At 40.8% G+C, this 18,462-nt stretch overlaps 1 protein-coding gene across 3 annotated transcripts in view; it reads right to left on the bottom strand.

Moving 5' to 3' along the window:
• Positions 1-18,462, bottom strand: part of CBFB (core-binding factor subunit beta) — a 43,589-nt gene that overhangs the window by 9,989 nt on the left and 15,138 nt on the right. The window contains exons 4-5 of one of the 3 annotated variants that reach the window (XM_032231265.1): positions 3,910-4,026; positions 723-815 (exon numbers count right to left, since the gene is read on the bottom strand). In XM_032231265.1, the coding sequence (XP_032087156.1) occupies positions 723-815; positions 3,910-4,026 (210 nt within the window). Of the gene's footprint in view, positions 1-691; positions 819-3,909; positions 4,027-18,462 lie in introns of all 3 variants that reach the window. The other 2 variants (XM_032231264.1, XM_032231266.1) reach the window with 2 other exon arrangements.

Here is an 18,462-nt window from a genome sequence, read left to right on the forward strand (position 1 = left end):
GTCAGAGCTAAAGAAGCTTCTTGGATGAGAAGCGAAATGTCTTCAAAGAAAAAAACAAAATAGTCCAGTTGCCTCCTGAAACCTCACCCCAAAATAACTCAGTTATGGGGGCGATCCCTAAGGCTCTGTAATGGGCAGAGAGAATAATCTGGAATAACAGGAGGGAGACCTGCAACCAAGATAACAGATAAAAGAAGTCTGAGTCCAGGACAGAAATGTAATTTGAGAAAGCATCTCAAGTATGACTGTGTCTAGTAGATAAAGGGAGGGAAGGGGGAAGCACATTCAGATTTGCAAGTTATTAGTAGTCCTGGGTTATAACAGCAGTCGCAACCAGAATTTCCTTCACTAAGCAGTTGTACGGCATGAGAGCAAGGGCTGCCAATCAAGAATTGCTCATGACTGTTGCAGTGTCCTGAATTCATGTGATCGCCTTTTGCAACCTTCTGACCAGCAAAGCCAGATTCTTAACAGCTGCAATGATTCACTTAACAACTGTAGCAAGAAACCAACCTAGGGTCTATGAGACCAGCATTGAGTCATGTTACAGAACTTGCTTTAATAGAAGGAGTAATATTTTTTATAAATGTATGCACTAATCTTCACTTAAACAACAGTTCTCCAAATCACAACATTGAAATATCAAACATTGTAAAAAAAAAAAAAGCTAGATGTTTGGTAGAGTACTAACCAGTAACTGACAGCAGCTGTGAGACTCTCACCTCCATTTCTTCCCGATGAGACCTATCTCTGTCTTCAAATTCTCGGGTTCTTCTCCGAGCTTCTTCGAATGCCTGCTGCGCTAATGCATCTTCCTGCTACCAACCAGAAACCAGAGTCAGGGGGAAAAAAAGGAGTCTTACTTGCATTGGAATCAAACGTTTGCCTGACTGATGCAGTTACCTGGCCGAATTCTACCTTTTGTAGGAGAATTGAACAAAGCATCATGAAACAAGAGCATACAATGGATCAGGGTGGATAAAAATTGATGATTTTAAAAAATGGATTTTTAAAATTTAAATTGGATTTTTATTTTTATCAAATTTATTTTAATAAAATGCTTTTTGGAGTAAATGTCTATCTAAAGATAGTTTTCTTTTTAAGATACATGAATAATTTAGTTTATTCAGCATGAAATGGAGCTTAGTTATGTAGCACATGAGGCTGTACATTCTGTAATATTGGGACTGTCGGTGAGTCAACAGCCGGTCAGAGGAGGAGCCGTTGTGGGACAGAGATGACAGTTGCTCTTTAAAAATTATGATTTAAATCGAGTTGATTTAAATCAAGCCTTTTTATTACTGATTTAAATCTTGATTTAAATCAACTTGGTTTAAATCAAATCCACCCTACAACGGATACGGCCCTGTGGCTACATATATATTCCTTCAGACTCAGTGTTGCCTTGATAAACAAATGAGGCATTTTAAAAATTTGCACTCGCCCTATCATTAATCATTTTATTTCTTCTCATGTTTAAAATGGGTGTTTGTAAAACGGTATGGGCGTAGCTCAATTCAAACTGTTGGTCATTGGGACTGGAGGTTTGTCCTTGCAAGCTTTTGGACTCATGCTAGAGCCCATCCTCAGAGCTTCTCAACATAGAACAGCCTTCTCAACGTAGAACAGAATATCCTGGAGATTGAGACATTCCCTGAGGATGGGCTCCAGCACAAATCTGAAAGCTTGGAAGAATAAACTTCTGATCCTGGTGACTGATTCACATTGGTTCCTGCAGCATTATATATTAATGTATATTTCCTTCTATTCACAACAGCTTAATTCCTCTACTGTTATAGAGGCCATGTGTGGATTCTCACAGGGTGCTGTCTCTGTCATGCAGGCAGTGAAGGATAGGAAATAATTTACAACCTGTGTGTGAGGAAATCACTGCTGATTTGCATCTTACCAAAATTAAGAAATATGCTTGCACTAAGTGTTGATATGATATTTTAAAAAGGCGTTATCTTGGCATCATCTCTTTATAACATTAGTGTATTGCACTAGATAATACAGTAATAAACCTGGCTTATCAGAAGGAAAATGTAGTAAAGCTGGGTAATTTTTTGATCTTATTCAATTGCAGGAAGCTTTATTGAATATCAGTGTCTATAATTTCAGCCTGGCATTTTCAAATCAAACATGAAAATCTTCCACCATAAGTTTTATAATCTGGAAAGCTTGTTGTTGCATAAGTCTAGTATATTTTTTAAAATATTATGAAGTTTCTGCTAACATTTCTCAATTAACTATTCTGCGCTGAGGAACTACATGTCCAACCATACATAGCAACGTGTAATACTGATGCACTATTTCTAAAAATATATATTTATCTTTTCTTTTTAGTATGTTTTACCCTGCTAATAATCAAAAGCCGCATGTATAATTGTTAATATAAACACATAACATTTGCTCATATTCCATTAGCAATCAGATTTTCCAACCGTTTACAGCTGATCATTGCTTTGGCTCCAGAGAATCCATCTATATTTGAATATGCTCTAAGTCTGAGTACATTAAAATTTAAACCTAAAAATCAAATGACTATACCAAAAAAGAGAGAAAATATTAAATTGGCTTTTATGCCTAAGGCATTTTCTGAGCCCTTAAGCTATTTTGAGAAATGATGTAAAAGAGCATCAGCGGGCCTTTGCCTAATGTAATCCCAACTTCTATTAATCAATAAACATCAGTGAAGGCCTCAGCCAGCTGCACTGAAAAGCAACACCCATTGGATACTGGATTTCGCTTTCATGGAGCAGATCGGGCCCTTTAGGTCAATTTTTATCTGGGTTCAAAACAATCCCTTTTCAATGTGCCAAAATGGAACATAACACCAACTGCCATTCGGGAATCTTGTTCCTGGCCATTGTCTCCACAGCTGCAGTTTCATGATGTAAAACGGGATGGAGAGAGGACCAATGCCAGTACAGAAGCCACAAAGCTCTCTGTAGCCATGCAAATCACAGTATTCAGTTTTACAAATAAGGATTTTTTAGTAAAATAAACAGAATAAAATAAAAACATTTAGCATCCAGTGAAGCATACACTGTCATAATCAAGCGATATTTAAACTCAATATCAATGCAAGTAAACTTCTACTTGCATTTTCTTGTAATTATATGAATGTCATATGAGCCAGAAAACTATTGGCCATTTAAATTATGTGCAATGAATACGAAAGGAAGAAGGAAAAAGAACAACCACCACCTAAAGTCAAAAGAAAAAAAGAATCAGGCAGACCCAAAGGTGCTGAACCTATTTTTTTACTTTGACTCTGCTGATGTTTTCAATGCATTATATCAGGGGTCTCCCAACTTGGCCATTTTTAAAGACTTGTGGACTTCAACTCCCACAATTCCCCAGCCAGTATGGCTGGCTGAGGAATTCTGGAGCTAAAGCCCACAAGAGGCCAAATTGGGAAACCCCCTTATTATAGGATTCCTTCAACCTCAATGTATAAATCTATATAGATATAAGAATGACTGTGTGTGTGTGTATGTTCCAGCATAACCCTGGAACGCCTTGAGCAATTTCAACCAAACTTGGTACACAGATGACTTACTTTGTGGAAAAAAATAGTGTGGGGGAAAGACACCCCTCGGGGTGTGCATTTTGTTAAGATACATCCTGTTGTGCTTTAAAATGGCTTATACTGTACTGCCGTAAAATGGCTTCTACTGTACAGAGCAGTGGAGTTGCCATGGTAATGGCTTCACAGTACTCCAGAAGGGAGCTCCATCTGGTAACGGGGGGAATCCAATATTAGAAATTACATTTGGTCCAGACATTTCCCCCTTATAAATAAATACCCACGTAACACCGGGTTATCAACTAGTGTATTATAAAAATGCATGAAATTTTGAAATCACGGAATAGTACATGAGAGCCTGTGGCTGTCTTCTTTACCTGTGCTCGCTCCTCATCAAATTCTAGGCAGCCCATGCCGTCCAGTCTTTGGAGATCTATCCAGCCTTTCCATATAACACAAACCCCATTAAGGATCATGGGTGCTTTTAAATAGACCTGGAAAGTGAGAAAACAAATGCTCATAGTGAGGGTGATGTCTACGAACATGAATCACGTCACACCATTATCTCTTTCTGTATCTTTAATTTTAACGTCACCTACAATGGCCTTACATCATCATTTTTTTAATAATAAAAGGCACGATTCCAACTTTTAATATACAAAAAAGTCATCATGGTGAATCCCACAAAAACGAACAAAATATAAACCCAAGTGCACACAGATGCTTTTCCTACATTGGGGGGTCTCAGTCTTGACAATTTTAAGACCTGTGGATTTCAATTCTCAGACTTCCTCAGCCAACCATGCTGGAAATATTGGGAATTAGTCTTCAAGTGGCCAAATACAATCCACAAAGGTGAGGCTAGCATCACACACCATATAAGAAATTAAGGATGTGCAAAGCAGTGTGATTTTTAGAAAAAAGCAGTCCCGACATGAAGGCAGTATTTTTCTAAATTCTCAGATCATTGGGAATTACCTCCAGACAAGAAGAAACAAATCACCAGTATTCTGAGTTTTGTTTTAAAGTCGGAACAAGGAAGTTTTTGAACTGTTTTGAGCTGCCTCTCATTTTGTGTAGACCACCACAGCAATCAGACTGATAACACAAACAAAACTTCAACTACTATATTAATTAGGATAATAGCAGGACACAGACAAAAACAAAAAAACAAAAAACCACCCCAACCAACCAACTTTTAAAATAAAGTTTCAAGCTACCAGTACAAGTTTACTTTCAAATATCTACAATATGGTAACAGGAAAAAAAAACCCAGATATTCAAATACAAAGAGAATTTCCTTTTGTGATCTGTATTTTTCTTTTGTCCCAAAACAAAAACCATTAAATAAGCATGGACTGATCAGAGTTTATAACAGTTTTTACTCTAAGTTGTTACAAAGTGTTTAGATTATAACAAATGTGTTGAAAAAATGTATCCTTTTAAAAGTGCTGGCACAAGAAACATTGTTCCTGGAAACATCTTTGTAAAAATGTGTTAGAGCTCTTCAGCAACTAGAGGAGGGAGATCATGCTGGAAATGAATTAAGTTATTCCAGGTTTCCTTTGAGAAGAAAATTCTGAGTCACCGAATACAGGCGGTACTTGTTTAATGATCACCAACCACTTCAATCATGCTGTATGGCTGGAAGTTACAACTGGCCCTCAAAGTTCTGGCTGTCCCTGGGTCTACAGTCATGTGATTTGTGATGATTCTTGCCAGCTTCCCACAAGCAAAGTCAATGGGGAAGCTAGCAGGAAATCACAATCATGTGAGCTCCTTGCTTAAAGACAGTAATTGGGGGTTCCTAGAACTGCTGTCACTAAGAAATATGGTCATTTCATGTTGCACTATAAAATCCTATTGTTTAGAGCAATAATGACAAACCGTTTTCTTATCACATGGCAAAATTGTGTGTGTGCGCGCGAGAAAGAGATAACACACCTGCATCCACAAAGCAATGTGTGTGACCCACCCCTTGCCCCTGTGCATGTGCGTGTGACCCCTCTGCGCTACCCCGTCCCCCTGTTTTGGGCCTAGTAGGCCTCCCTGCAGCCTCTTGGGAGCAAAAATGGGCCAGGGAGGGGCCTGCGCCCGCACCCATAATGCAATGCATGCGTGACCCTTTGCGCATGCACGCATGACCGCTCCACACGTGGCCATATGTGCACATCTCCTGCATGCGCCTTTCCCCCCACGTGAGATAGTGACGTCAAAATCAGCTGGCCAGCTGGAGGTGCGCACGCATGCATGGTGGAGCTGAGCTGGGGTGACAGCTCGCGTGCCTGCAGAGAGTGCTCTGCATGCCACCTGTGGCACATGTGCAATAGGTTCGTCATCACGGGCTTAGAGGCATAAATTCTGGTCCTATTTACCAAGCAAGGTTGCTGGTAAAATCTATCAGAATCATGAAAGATTTTCTGGTCTTCAGTTTAGGGAATTTTAAAAGAGCATTCTTTTTTATACTTCATTGGATGTAGACACACGTCCTCAGGACTTAGAGATGCAAGATTCCTTTCTACAAGTTGTATTCCATTTGGCTGATCCAAAAATGAAAATAACCAGTATTATCTCTCTTTCACTCTCATGGGGGGGGGGGGGGGGTTGCCATCATTTAGGGAGAAGCAGAGCAAAGAGCTATGGAATCTAGACATCTGTTCAATTTTACATAACCCCAAATAAAACACTTTTTTTTCTTTTTGCAAAACCAGTCTAGGTGGCTCACATTTCTTCTTTCCTTCCTTCTTCTTTCTTTTTTTTCTTTCTGCACCTCCCTCCCTCCTCTTTTTTCTTTCTTTCTCATTCCCTTCCTTCTTCCTTCCCTTCCTTCAGAATTTTTTTAGACCACCCACAGCAAAAAAAAAATTAAAGAAAAATTCAAGAGTATCTTGTCTAGAGCCTAAGTGTGTCACATCAGATCCATCCTTGTGATAGCAAGGTTACTTCCGATAACTAGAATTTTATCACGGAAAAGCATGATGAAAATCTGGAGGTTGCAAACAGGTTATCTTAAGACACCAGGATGCAAGCCTCGAAACTCTGGTGCTTTATCAAAGGCACACATCAAAATCAGGTTATGACGTGACATCCACAGAGCTAAGTATAGCTTGTTTCTGAAATCCTCCTTTAACCCATTAATGACTTTGAAACAGCGCAAGAATTATTGCACCAGTTGGAAATGAGAGCGGTAAGGTATTGCATTGATTACAGCTTATTTATTGTGGGTGGAAATAAAATCCCTGTTTCCTATTAAATTGTTTCCCAACAGTTGTGAACAGCAGTTTGCAGAAGGAGCTATACTTGGTTTTTTTTCCCCCTTTCAAGCTGAATCTACTAGTAGGAGCTTCTGTCTTCAATGATAAGATTTCAGTGGAGAGTCCTCAACTTACAACCACAACTGAACCCAGAATTTATGTTGCTAAGTGAAACACTTGTTAAGTGAAGTTTTCCCCATTTTACGACCTTTTTTGCCACAGTTGTTAAGTGAATCGCTGCAGCTTTTAAGTTAGTAACATGGTTGTTAAATGAATCTGGCTTCTCCATTGATTTCACTTGTCAGTAGGTTGCAAAAGACTCCAGGACACTGCAACAGTTATAAATATGAGTCAGCTGCCAAGTGTCCAAATTTTGATAGGGATGCTACAACGGTTGTGTGAAAAAAAGAAGTCATAAGTCACTTTTTCAGTGGCGTTGTAACCCTTGAATGTTCACTAAATGAACTGTTGTAAGTCTAGGACAGGGGTGTTAAACACAAGGCCCATGGGCCAGATTTGGCCTGTGAAGTGCTTAGATCTGGCCTGCAGGCCCACCCTGGAAACAGCAAAGGACCGGCCCGTAGTGCCTCTGCCAGCAAAAATGGAGCCTGAATGGGCCACATGTGGCCTCCCCGAGCTCCGTTTTTCCTGGCAGAGGGCTGCAGAAGGCCGTTGCTGCAGAAAACGGATCGATGACTGACAGTGAGCTGGCCACATCCACCCTGGCCACGACCCCCCCCCCCCCCCGAGATCAAACACAACCCTGAAGCAGCCCACAATGAAACCAAGTTTGACACAACCTGGTCTAGGACTACATGCACAGTTTTCCAAAAATGCCTCTCTCCAGACAGAGGTTGTTAAAGGAAATTGAAGATGATTCTATAAGAACTACTTTTACGCTCAATATCAGTAAGACTTTTTTTAAGGGGATGGGGTGGAGAAAGGAAAAAAATGAGCAACAAGATGATAATGCTTTCAAGACAACAGTGTCTTTTTAAAGCAGGAGTGTCAAAATCATCAATGTTTTGACTCTGAAATGACTGTTTTGAGTGTCCTGAGCTGAGAACAAAACACTTTGAGCTCTGGAGTTTTGTCCTCGCTAGGGAATAAAATGAGGCTTTCGCCTTTTGCTTTTCCTTTCAAAATCTTTCAAGATGAAAAATCTTAAGAGTGCATTAGCCTATAAAGCACCAGATACAGCTTTCATCCACTTCTTCTTGTCAGAAACTCTTTGAGGAGAATTGGAGGTGAAGGAGAATCCGTTAAAAGTTTTAAGAGGCCATTTGAGACTGTGGGGGAGGGGGGGAGAGAAAGACCATTGGTAATTTGACAGGTAAATTTATCCTGCTGGTTTACGGTAAATTGTTTATGATAGGAAAGTTATTCGTGAGTAAGCAGTGCAGTGATGCCTCATGAATTGGTAGGTTGTTTTTTTTAAAGTGAAGACTGCCAAATGTAAATTGTGCAATCACAATGTCCATTTAGAAAGAAAGAATATGGGGAAAACAGGAGTGTGCAAAACCTGTGAGAAATGAGTGTGTTGATCATTCTGCTCCAGCCCCAGAACTTGGTCGATTCAAGCAGTTTTGTTCTGAGTGTTCTGGTGACAGAAAAAAAAAAACCCACTAGCAAGCAATTTTGATTCAAACAAATATACTGCCACCCTCACTTGTATTTTGAGTGTTCTGCTTCGACACTGGAGCAAAACATTGGATCTGTTAAAAGGGCTGCTCTAAGCTCAAACATTTCTTTCCTATTTCATACACACACTACCAGAGAAGTCTATTTCTGCCATTATGTTTTTGTAGGTTGTCTTAAAATGAATCTGTCACATTCCCCATAACCCCACCACCCCATACTCAGTTCAATGGACATTTGCACAATAAAGCTGTAATTACCTCATTTTATCACTTTATTATTGCTTGACTCTTCTGCTGTAGCACTTTTAAAAGTATTTATCTTGCTAATTTTTTTCTAATTTTGGAGATGTACATTTCCAGATGGTTCTCGCTTAAAAACAGGTTGCTTAATGATCACTGGAAGTTCCAACAAACACCCCCCCCCAAAAAAGTCACTTTTGACTACATTGAAAGTTACAATTATTCTACCCCCTTGCAGTCATATGATCGCATTTCTGCTGCTTGGCAAGTGACTTGCACTTATGTTGGATTGCAGGGTCCTGCCATCTTGTGACTAGAATTTGCAAAGGTTTTGCCCAGTTTTCGGCACTTTTTGCTGGTTTCTGGCAAAAAAGTTTCCCATTCGGGAGAATGGATTTGCTTAACAATCCACATGTTCCAGTTAACAACTCCAGTAATCACTTTATGACTATTGTAAAAAATGGTTATTATGTTGTCAGGCCACATGGTGAGCTGCTTTAGTGACTGCAATTCTTGGCTCAATTTTGTTCATGATTAAAATGAGGGCTTACCTCATTTTACTTCCACACAACTTTTGTGATTGCATGATGAAAACCAATGCTGCAAAAGACTTACCTGAAGTTGCTTTTGCTCAAAACAAATGACTTTCCCCCTATTTCATGGACATTCCACCCATGTCTATAAGCCAGGACACTCAGTACTAATAACCATTACCTGTAGTACTTTTTACCTATTTTGTGGGATTTAAACTATTAAATGAGTGTTTCTCACTTTTCAACATATTCCATGCTGGCAAGCTGAATTACAATTTAAAAAAGGCCCACAAGTATGCTTGGTACTCCAGCAGTTGGGCATTGTACATTATTTATTTACCAAATTCATATGTCACCAATTTCACTGAGCTCAGGAAGTGTTAAAGCAATGATTCAGCATGTGCAGCACTCTAAACAATACAACAATCCCACACAAATATAAAACTTCAAACAATCAAACTATCAGCAACAAATCAGAGAACACCTATAGAATAATGTAACAAGCACAGTAACACTATAATCAGATACAAATAATCTCTATTACACAATCAGATGACGGTTACACTACATCCTGCATCTTTTCAGTTTACACGGTAGCAACAGCAGACAATATTCAACTCCTAAATGCCTCTAGGATAATTACGTTTCCGACATTTTCCAGAAACCACCACAGCAGGGGCATATTTAATACCCAAATGGAAGCTGTTCCATAATGCTGGTGATATTTGGCTCCCTCCCTGCTGTAATCCTAAATTTATTTTAGAATAGGACCTCTGAATCTTGCAGTTTGTCATTTTTTAAAAAAAAAATCCCTTCCAACTGAAACATTTTCCAATGTACAGGCAAGCCCTGTAAGCTCTTATGTTCTGACATTTTTTTAAATGAATATTCCTCCCTGTTAGAGGAAGAAGCCTAAGTCTACAGCTTGGAAGAAACTGCTACTATTGCTAAAGCCGTTTGACCACATTTCCTTTTTAAAGATAAAACTGGTTTCCTCTTCATTTCTAGCTCTATTTGAGTTTTATAGCTGTCACATCCTCTTGACAGTCAAGTTCCGACTTTCAAAACAAACTAGTAACCAAGTAAAATTGCCTAAATGGAGTCCACAGTCTTCTGAATGATTTGAACACTTTAGCTAGGAGTCTTGATCAAGGAACATGCTGCTTGCTGTTTTTCACTCATGCCACCTGCAAGTGGCACCATGAAACAAGTAAGATGCCTCTATTTACAGAGTTGCTACATTATGCCCAAATAACGACATTTGTTTTCTTCTCTCCTGCATTGCTTGAATCCTGAGATCCTAGTGGAGGAGATACTAAACAAACCTACACCAGTTGGAAGGATTTCCAAGGACAAATTGCTCATATTTGATAGCTCAGAATTCTGAAGAACTCTGATTAAGGCTATATATAAACAATGCCTGCTATTTTACAACAAAGTAAAGTAGCAGCCGGAGTGTTATCTCATGAAAATTAATCTTGGGGACACTATTAACTCTACCCTGTATACAGAAATAATGTTTATATTTCAAGTTGTATGTTTTGAAAGCAATACTTATTATATACATTTTTAAAAGGATACATTTTTCTAGTAAAATACAAAGAAACTTCAAACAAGAAATTGCTTAAAATGAGCTTAATACGTACATAAAATCTGAAATTCAATTTTAGGCTGCAGACTACTGTTGCACTTTTACTCAAGATTTACAAGGAAGGTGCCACTTGCCTTACTTTAGGTTAACTCTATGAATCTTTATAATAACAAATGCATGCAAACTGAAGAGCTGGGATAGAAATCTGAGACAAGGGCTTGCAGAATCTTCTCTGTTTTTCTTCCCAGGTAATAGGGAGCTAGAATGAGCCTGGCATTCAAATATGCAATAGCTGATCATTTTCTAGTATTCAAATTGTTAAGAGAGCAAGCTATTTTAGCTTTGAGATGACATTAAAAGAACCCTTATCAATTTGTTTTCCACCATGAATGCAAACGTACATATAATAGTACAGACTCTCATTTTAGACATACAAGACTAATATAGGCAACTATTCAGTGGTATAGAAATGGGACTCTTTACAAAAGCATACAATACAATACAATACAATAGCAGAGTTAGAAGGGACCTTGGAGGTCTTCTAGTCCAACACCCTGCCTAGGCAGGAAACCAAATGGCTATCCAACATCTTCTTAAAGACTTCCAGTGTTGGGGTATTCACAACTTCTGGAGACAAGCTGTTCCACTGATTAATTGTTCTGTCAGGAAATTTCTCCTCAGTTCTAAGTTCCTTCTCTCCTTGATTAGTTTCCATCCATTGCTTCTTGTCCTGCCCTCAGGTGCTTTAGAGAATAGCTTGACTCCCTCTTCTTTTCTTCTTCTTTGTGGCAATCCCTGATATATTGGAACACTGCTATCATGTCTCCCCTAGTCCTTCTTTTCATTAAACTAGACATACCCAGTTCCTGCAACTGTTCTTCATATGTTTTAGTCTCCAGTCCCCTAATCATATTTGTTGCTCTTCTCTGCACTCTTTCTAGAGTCTCCACATCTTTTTTATATCGTGGCGACCAAAACTGGATGCAGTATTCCAAGCATGGCCTTACCAAGGCATCTTGAAAAAAACATTGTTACTCAATACCTGATAGTAAGCAGTTGATAGTGATGGTTAGAAGCTTATACATTTAATAAGCAGCTGCTTTGAACAGAAGTAAAATCTACTATAAGCCAAGTCAGCTGTTTGGAATTTTAGTACCTTGGATTACACATCAAATTCACTAACTATCTGATGGAGTCTATTTTGGTGCTAAGATATAGGTAAAGGTAAAGATTCCCCTCGCACATATGTACTAGTTGTTCCCAAATCTAGGGGGCAGTGCTCATCTCCGTTTCAAAGCTGAAGAGCCAGCACTGTCCGAAGGTTCCACCCCAAAACCGCGATGCCCTTATCCGCGCCGACATAAGTGCGGAGGCAAATCCGCGGCGTCCGAAGCGCTAAGAAAAAAACGACCCTACCGCTGCGACAACAGCGCGGTGACAGAAGGGCGTTCTACATGCTTCGTTCTTTGCCTCCAAAGGCAGCCCTCCTCCTCCAGCTGACAGCGGCAGCGGGCACGGGGCAAAGCGGGCTGCCCAGCAGCAGCAGCCCGCGGGAAGGGTACAGCTCAGCCGCGGGGGGCAGCAGGAAGCGGAGGAGGACGCGGCAGCGGCTGAGGCTCTCCCGGGCCGGCGAAGCGGGCTTGCCCGGCGGAGGCAGGCTGCCCTCTTCTTCCTCAACAACATCTCCTTGGACGGGCGGCCTCCCCCGCCGGCACCTCCCCCGGAGGAAGAGGCAGGGCGGGCGGCGGCGGCGGCTGAGGCTCTCCCGGGGCCGGCGAAGCGGGCTTGGCCAGTGGCGGCAGCCGCCCATCCAAGGAGATGTTGTTGAGGAAGAAGAGGGCGGCCTGCCTCTGCCGCCGCCGCTGCTGCGTCCTCCTCCACCGCCAGCATCGGCGGCCCTGCTCGGGCCCCCCGCGGGCTTCCTGCTGCCCCCTGTGGCTGTGCTGGACCCTTCCCGCAGGCTGCTGCTGCTGGGCAGCCGGCTTTGCCCCGTGCCCGCTGCCGCTGTCAGCTGGAAGAGGAGGGCTACCTTTGGAGGCAAAGAACGAAGTATGTAGAACGCCCTTCTGTCGCCGCGCTGTTGTTCCCGCGGTGATGACGCGCGGTGATGACATCGCGACTTTAGCGACGCGATTTAATCTCCGCTATTTTGCGTAGCGCAGTTTTGTCGTGCCACGCTGTCCGAAGACATCTCTGTGATCATGTGGCTGGCATGACTCAATGCCGAAGGCGCACGGAGTGCTGTTACCTTCCCACCAAAGGTGATTCTTATTTTTCTACTTGCACTTTTACATGCTTTCAAATTGCTAGGTTGGCAGAAGCTGGGACAAGTAATGGGAACTCACTCTGTTACGCGGCACTAGGGATTCGAACTGCCAAACTACCGACCTTTCTGATCGACAAGCTCAGCGTCTTAGCCACCGCGTCCCTTTCAAGCTAAGTTATAGTAAGATATAAAACTTTATATCTTATAGAGCCGAGGTGGCGCAGTGGTTAAATGCAGCACTGCAGGCTACTTCAGCTGACTGCAGTTCTGCAGTTCGGCTGTTCACATCTCACCGGCTCAGGGTTGACTCAGCCTTCCATCCTTCCGAGGTGGGTAAAATGAGGACCCGAATTGTTGTTGGGGGCAATATGCTGACTCTGTAAACCACTTAGAGAGGGCTGAAAGCCCTATGAAGTGGTATATAAGTCTAACTGCTATTGCTATTGCTATTGATGAAAACATTATGAATTTCAGAAGCTTTAACTCCAACAGTGATTTTAACAAAATCCGAGAATGTGAAATATATCTTTATTGATACTCCTGATTTATGGTGAAGCATATTTTAGTGTCTCAAGAGCATCCCAATGTTTTTCAGACTTCATCTGTCTCTCTTTGAGCTGCCCACCACCAATGGATTCTCAATTCCATTAAACATATATCCCGTGACACTCTATCAACTGCATTTTATGTTATGATGTTCACACACAAATGTACATGAAAAGAACATTTACATTCTGATATCCAATTTAGTACTTGGCCCAGTATTACTAAGCAACTATTAATAATGTAAGCTTCTATAGAAAGCCAATTGGGAGTGTATATATTTATATTCTAAAGTTGTCAAAAATCTTTTCTTCTTCTTCTTCTTTCCAAAAAACCAACTGAATCATTTCTGACACAACTGAATGCATGTAATTCACCAATCACCAGCCATCAGTTAGTGAGTCAGCATAGTCAGTGTCACCCCATGGAAACTATAAAATAGTAAGAACTAACCCCTGCACTGGAATTCGTTTTCAGTCATATTCCGAGCAACTAGGACTAACATACATTCTCACAGAATACATTCAGGTGAGTCACTGCTCAAATATCATCATATACAACTTATTCACAGAACACAGTTAATAGCCTGTCTGCTTATTAGCTATGGCAATGAACCCTGAAGGTTGAACTCAACTGACTCTGAATCATCTTACTAACTAGACAAATGAAATGGCATTCTAAATGTTGTAGTTTTACTCAGCACCATTCATAGAGCAAAATAGTGTTGCATCGGCAACAAAGAATGGCTTGTTTTTATCAGCTTTGCTGAAAACTTTGCTGCAGTCTGACAAACAGACTTAGAAGAAATCTTTCAAAGCGCTGACAAGCACTCTTTGTGATAACAAAGAGCAACATTAGGAAAACTAAATAATGCTCATCATTATAATTACAGCAGCAGCAGTGTTAATGATAATATATTCGAAGTCTACCTAAAAGTCACACCCTGAAATCTTGGCCAAGCAAGAGCACATTGGATCACTTTGATTTGTGACAGGCCAAGCAGTGTTCTCTACTATTTACATCACAAACATTCCAAGCAAAACTCCACATCAATTATTCACAAGGGCAACTTGCCACCACTGTTTTAAAATGGAGAGAGACAACCTTCTAAACCCTTCCCAGGTCTCTAATTACAAGTACTCCTTTCTAAAGCTGTCTAGATTTTAAAATATAAAGGCTGCAATTGAGATGATAAAATACCTAAAAGAATAGGGTGCTAATGACTGTGGTCCTGTTCGTTGACCTACAAGCAGTAAAAAGTAGCTCTGAAATGCACTTTTTAGAAGAATTCAAGCAGTTTAACATACAAATAGTCCCTGACTTACAACGGTTCATTTAGTGACCATTCGAAGTTAGAATGGCGCTGAAAAAAGTGACATGACCGTTTTTCACACTTACAACTTTTGCAGCATCCCCATGGTCACAAGATTTACATTCGGTGCTTGACTACTGGTTCATATTTATGATGGTCGCAGTGTCCTATGATCATCTTTTGCAACCTTCTGACAAGCAAAATCAGATTCAATTACCAATCATGTTACTGATTGAACAACTGCAGTGATTCACGTAAACAAATGTGGCAAGGAGCATCGTAAAATGGGACAAAACTCACTCACTTAATAAATTTCTTACCTAGCAACATACATTCTGGGGTCACTTGTGGTTGCAAGTTAAGAACTATCCAAATTAAAAGGAGCCAAATGTACAAAAAATTAGAGTGTGTGAGTATATCCATCATAGGAAACAAAATTGTCTAACTTGACTTCCTGTCTCCCATGGCGACTGCCTGACCAGTCCAATACAGTAGGACTGGCACTCCAGTTTCCATTCAAGAAACCATGAAGGACACGGAGCTTTCATTATGCTCTTTTTCTCCCCCCCAATTACTTGCATATGGATTATTCTTTATACTATTTATGTTGTTTGTATTTTTTGTCATGGATTGCACCAGTGAGGCTAAAACCAATTTCGTTGTATACATGATGTACAATGACAATAAAGGCTACACTACTACTACACTACTCTTTGTCTCTTAACTCAGCATGAAAACATAAGAACTATATGCCTTGGTAAGACCACACTTGGAATACTGCATTCAGTTTTGGTCACCATGATGTAGAAAAGATGTGGAGACTCTAGAAAGAGTGCAGAGAAGAGCAACAAAGATGATTAGGGGAGTGGAGGCTAAAACATATGAAGAACGGTTGCAGGAACTGGGTATGTCTAGTTTAATGAAAAGAAGGACTAGGGAAGACATGATAGTAGTGTTTCAATATCTCAGGGGTTGCCACAAAGAAGAGGGAGTCAAACTATTCTCCAAGGCACCTGAGGGTAGGGCAAGAAGCAATAGGTGGAAACTAATCAAGGAGAGAAGCAACTTAGAACTAAGGAGAAATTTCCTGATAGTTAGAACAATTAACCAATGGAACCACTTGCCTCCAGAAGTTGTGAAAGCCCCAACACTGGAAGGCTTTAAGAAGATGTTGGATAGCCATTTGTCTGAAATGGTATAGGGTTTCCTGCCTAGGAAGGGGGTTGGACTAGAAGACCTCCAAGGTCCCTTCCAACTCTGCTATTGTATTGTATTATATTGCTAGTTGAGTAATACCTACCTTGTCCATAACTGGTTGCTTGCAAGGTGGAAACCCAGAACAATAAATTAGGTACAATTTACGCCTAATATTTTCCATAATACTTGGCTTTCAGAGGAATGTTTCTCACCATGTGAACCACGATAATTTGCAGCACCTACTAGTGTCTTTCTCCATGAATCCAGCTAAGTGCTTTTTAAGGTCCCTGGCATAAGCTGTGTAAAGAGGAAAGGGAACTGCTCAACAAACTGCACGAATTCAAGTCTCTTATATCCCAGTTGGTAATACAGGTAGACCTCAACTTACAACCACAATTCAGCCCAAAATTTCTGTTGTTAAGTAAGATGTTTGGCCCATTTTACATTTCTTGCCACGGTGGTTAAGTGAATCACTGCAGTTGTTAAGTAAGTAACATAGTTGCTAAGTGAATCTGCCTTTGCTCATCAGAAGGTGGCAAAAGTGACCCTGGGATATTGCAACCATCATCAATAGGAACCAGTTGCCAAACATCTGAATTGTGATCACATGGCCACGGGGATGCTGCAAAGATCGAACTGTGAAAAATGGTCATGTCACTTTATTCAGTGCCACTGTAACTATGAACGGTCACTAAATGAACACAAGGAAAGTTGTGACTCTTGTTTCTCTGCAAAGTATTCTCCCAAATATTGTACTTTTTAAAATGTGTGTGTAAAACTGATGGAAGGAGGCTGAAAATTGAGGGTGTAGCATTATGCTAATCTTCACAGCAAATTATTACAATATGGAAATCAGCAAAGAAACATCAGTTTCTATGAATGGTTTAACACAGAAATATAATTAAACCCTATTAAAATTACTTCCTTTATCTGTAAATTAATGGGACTCTATAACCCAATGAGATGAGGAGGATGGTGGTGGTGGAAATGAATGAATAAAAGTCTACAAATGAATTGCAGCGTTTTCCCTTAAGCACTTATTCATGGTAAGACCACCGTGATTGCCAGCTGGCATTCTGCCATACATCTGGACAACAAACCTCACAGGAATAACCAATATACTGCTCAGCTTTGGAACAATGTCACTCAAGTGACAGCAATTTACAAGAAGCAAAAGACTAACTTTTATTCTATGGTCTGAAGAGGCAGCAGATGGGATCCTGTCTTGTCATTTGGAGGAGGATTGTTTACGAAGTCAGCAAGGCTTAAAAAACAATTAAGATGAAGTTATTGCAATGGGAGCTCGAAGACCGTTTTCCTAGCTAGAGGAATGGGGGACCGGGAATGGCAACAGGTGATGAAGCCACTGACATTTTCCTCACCTCTCTTTTTCTTTCTGCATTCCAAACAGAAGAAACAGACTGCTCTTGCTGAATTAATACCTCTTCCCGCTGGGATGAAATTAGGAAAGACCAAGTACAGCTATTAGACTACAATTGCCTAGTCATTTTGGATTATGTTACTCAATTTCCCTCTAAGCGCACAAGAGGCTTCCAACAATAGTATTAAATCTCAACAGAGCTGTGCAATAACCCAGTTCAATGGGGGGAAAAGTGCTTCAGAATGTGTCAAGAATAAAAGCAGCACCTGTCCCTGATTCATTGCAGCAGCCACATCTGTTTCCAGGTTTGCACAGTTGCTGCTGGGAGGTTTTCCCGCAGTAGCCACCCCCTCATGGAAACGGTGCAGCTGCTTTAATGAGTCACATATATAGATGCTACATCTGTGCTCCTACAGTCTGAAGCACGTATTCCAATCCAAAGCATACGGAAGCCTAATCACAAAATCGCTCATCACGGAGTTTGGATGCAAACATATGTAGATGTAAACTTGCCAAACTCTGTTTATTTATCTAGCTTTCCCAGACCCCATACGGACTGAACAGAACAGAAGCTAGATAAAACTCAAACCTTCTAAAACACTGGAAGAGTTTTAGAGGATGATCAGAGGTGGGATTCGGCTGGTTCGGTCTGGTTCACCCAAACTGGTAGTGGAAATCATGGGTGGGCCTGCTCCCCCCATGCCATCCTATTTAGGTATGTTTTTGAGGATGGGCACATGCACGGAAGGCGCACGTGCGAGCAAAGCACATGCACAGAAGGCTGGGTGCATGTGTGGAAGGGGCAAAGTGAGTGGGCAGGCAGCGAACCAGTGGGAACAAAATGTGAAACCCACCACTGACCATTCTTTGGGAAGAACATCAAGCCCAGAAGAACCCTGCAAAACAGGAGTTTCGGCTCACTCTCTCCACACCTCAATCCTGAAAGGGAAAACTTGGCACAGTGCCTAAAGTC

The sequence above is a fragment of the Thamnophis elegans genome, chromosome 14, assembly GCF_009769535.1.
Source record: "Thamnophis elegans isolate rThaEle1 chromosome 14, rThaEle1.pri, whole genome shotgun sequence".
NCBI classification, from domain to species: Eukaryota; Metazoa; Chordata; class Lepidosauria; order Squamata; family Colubridae; genus Thamnophis; species Thamnophis elegans.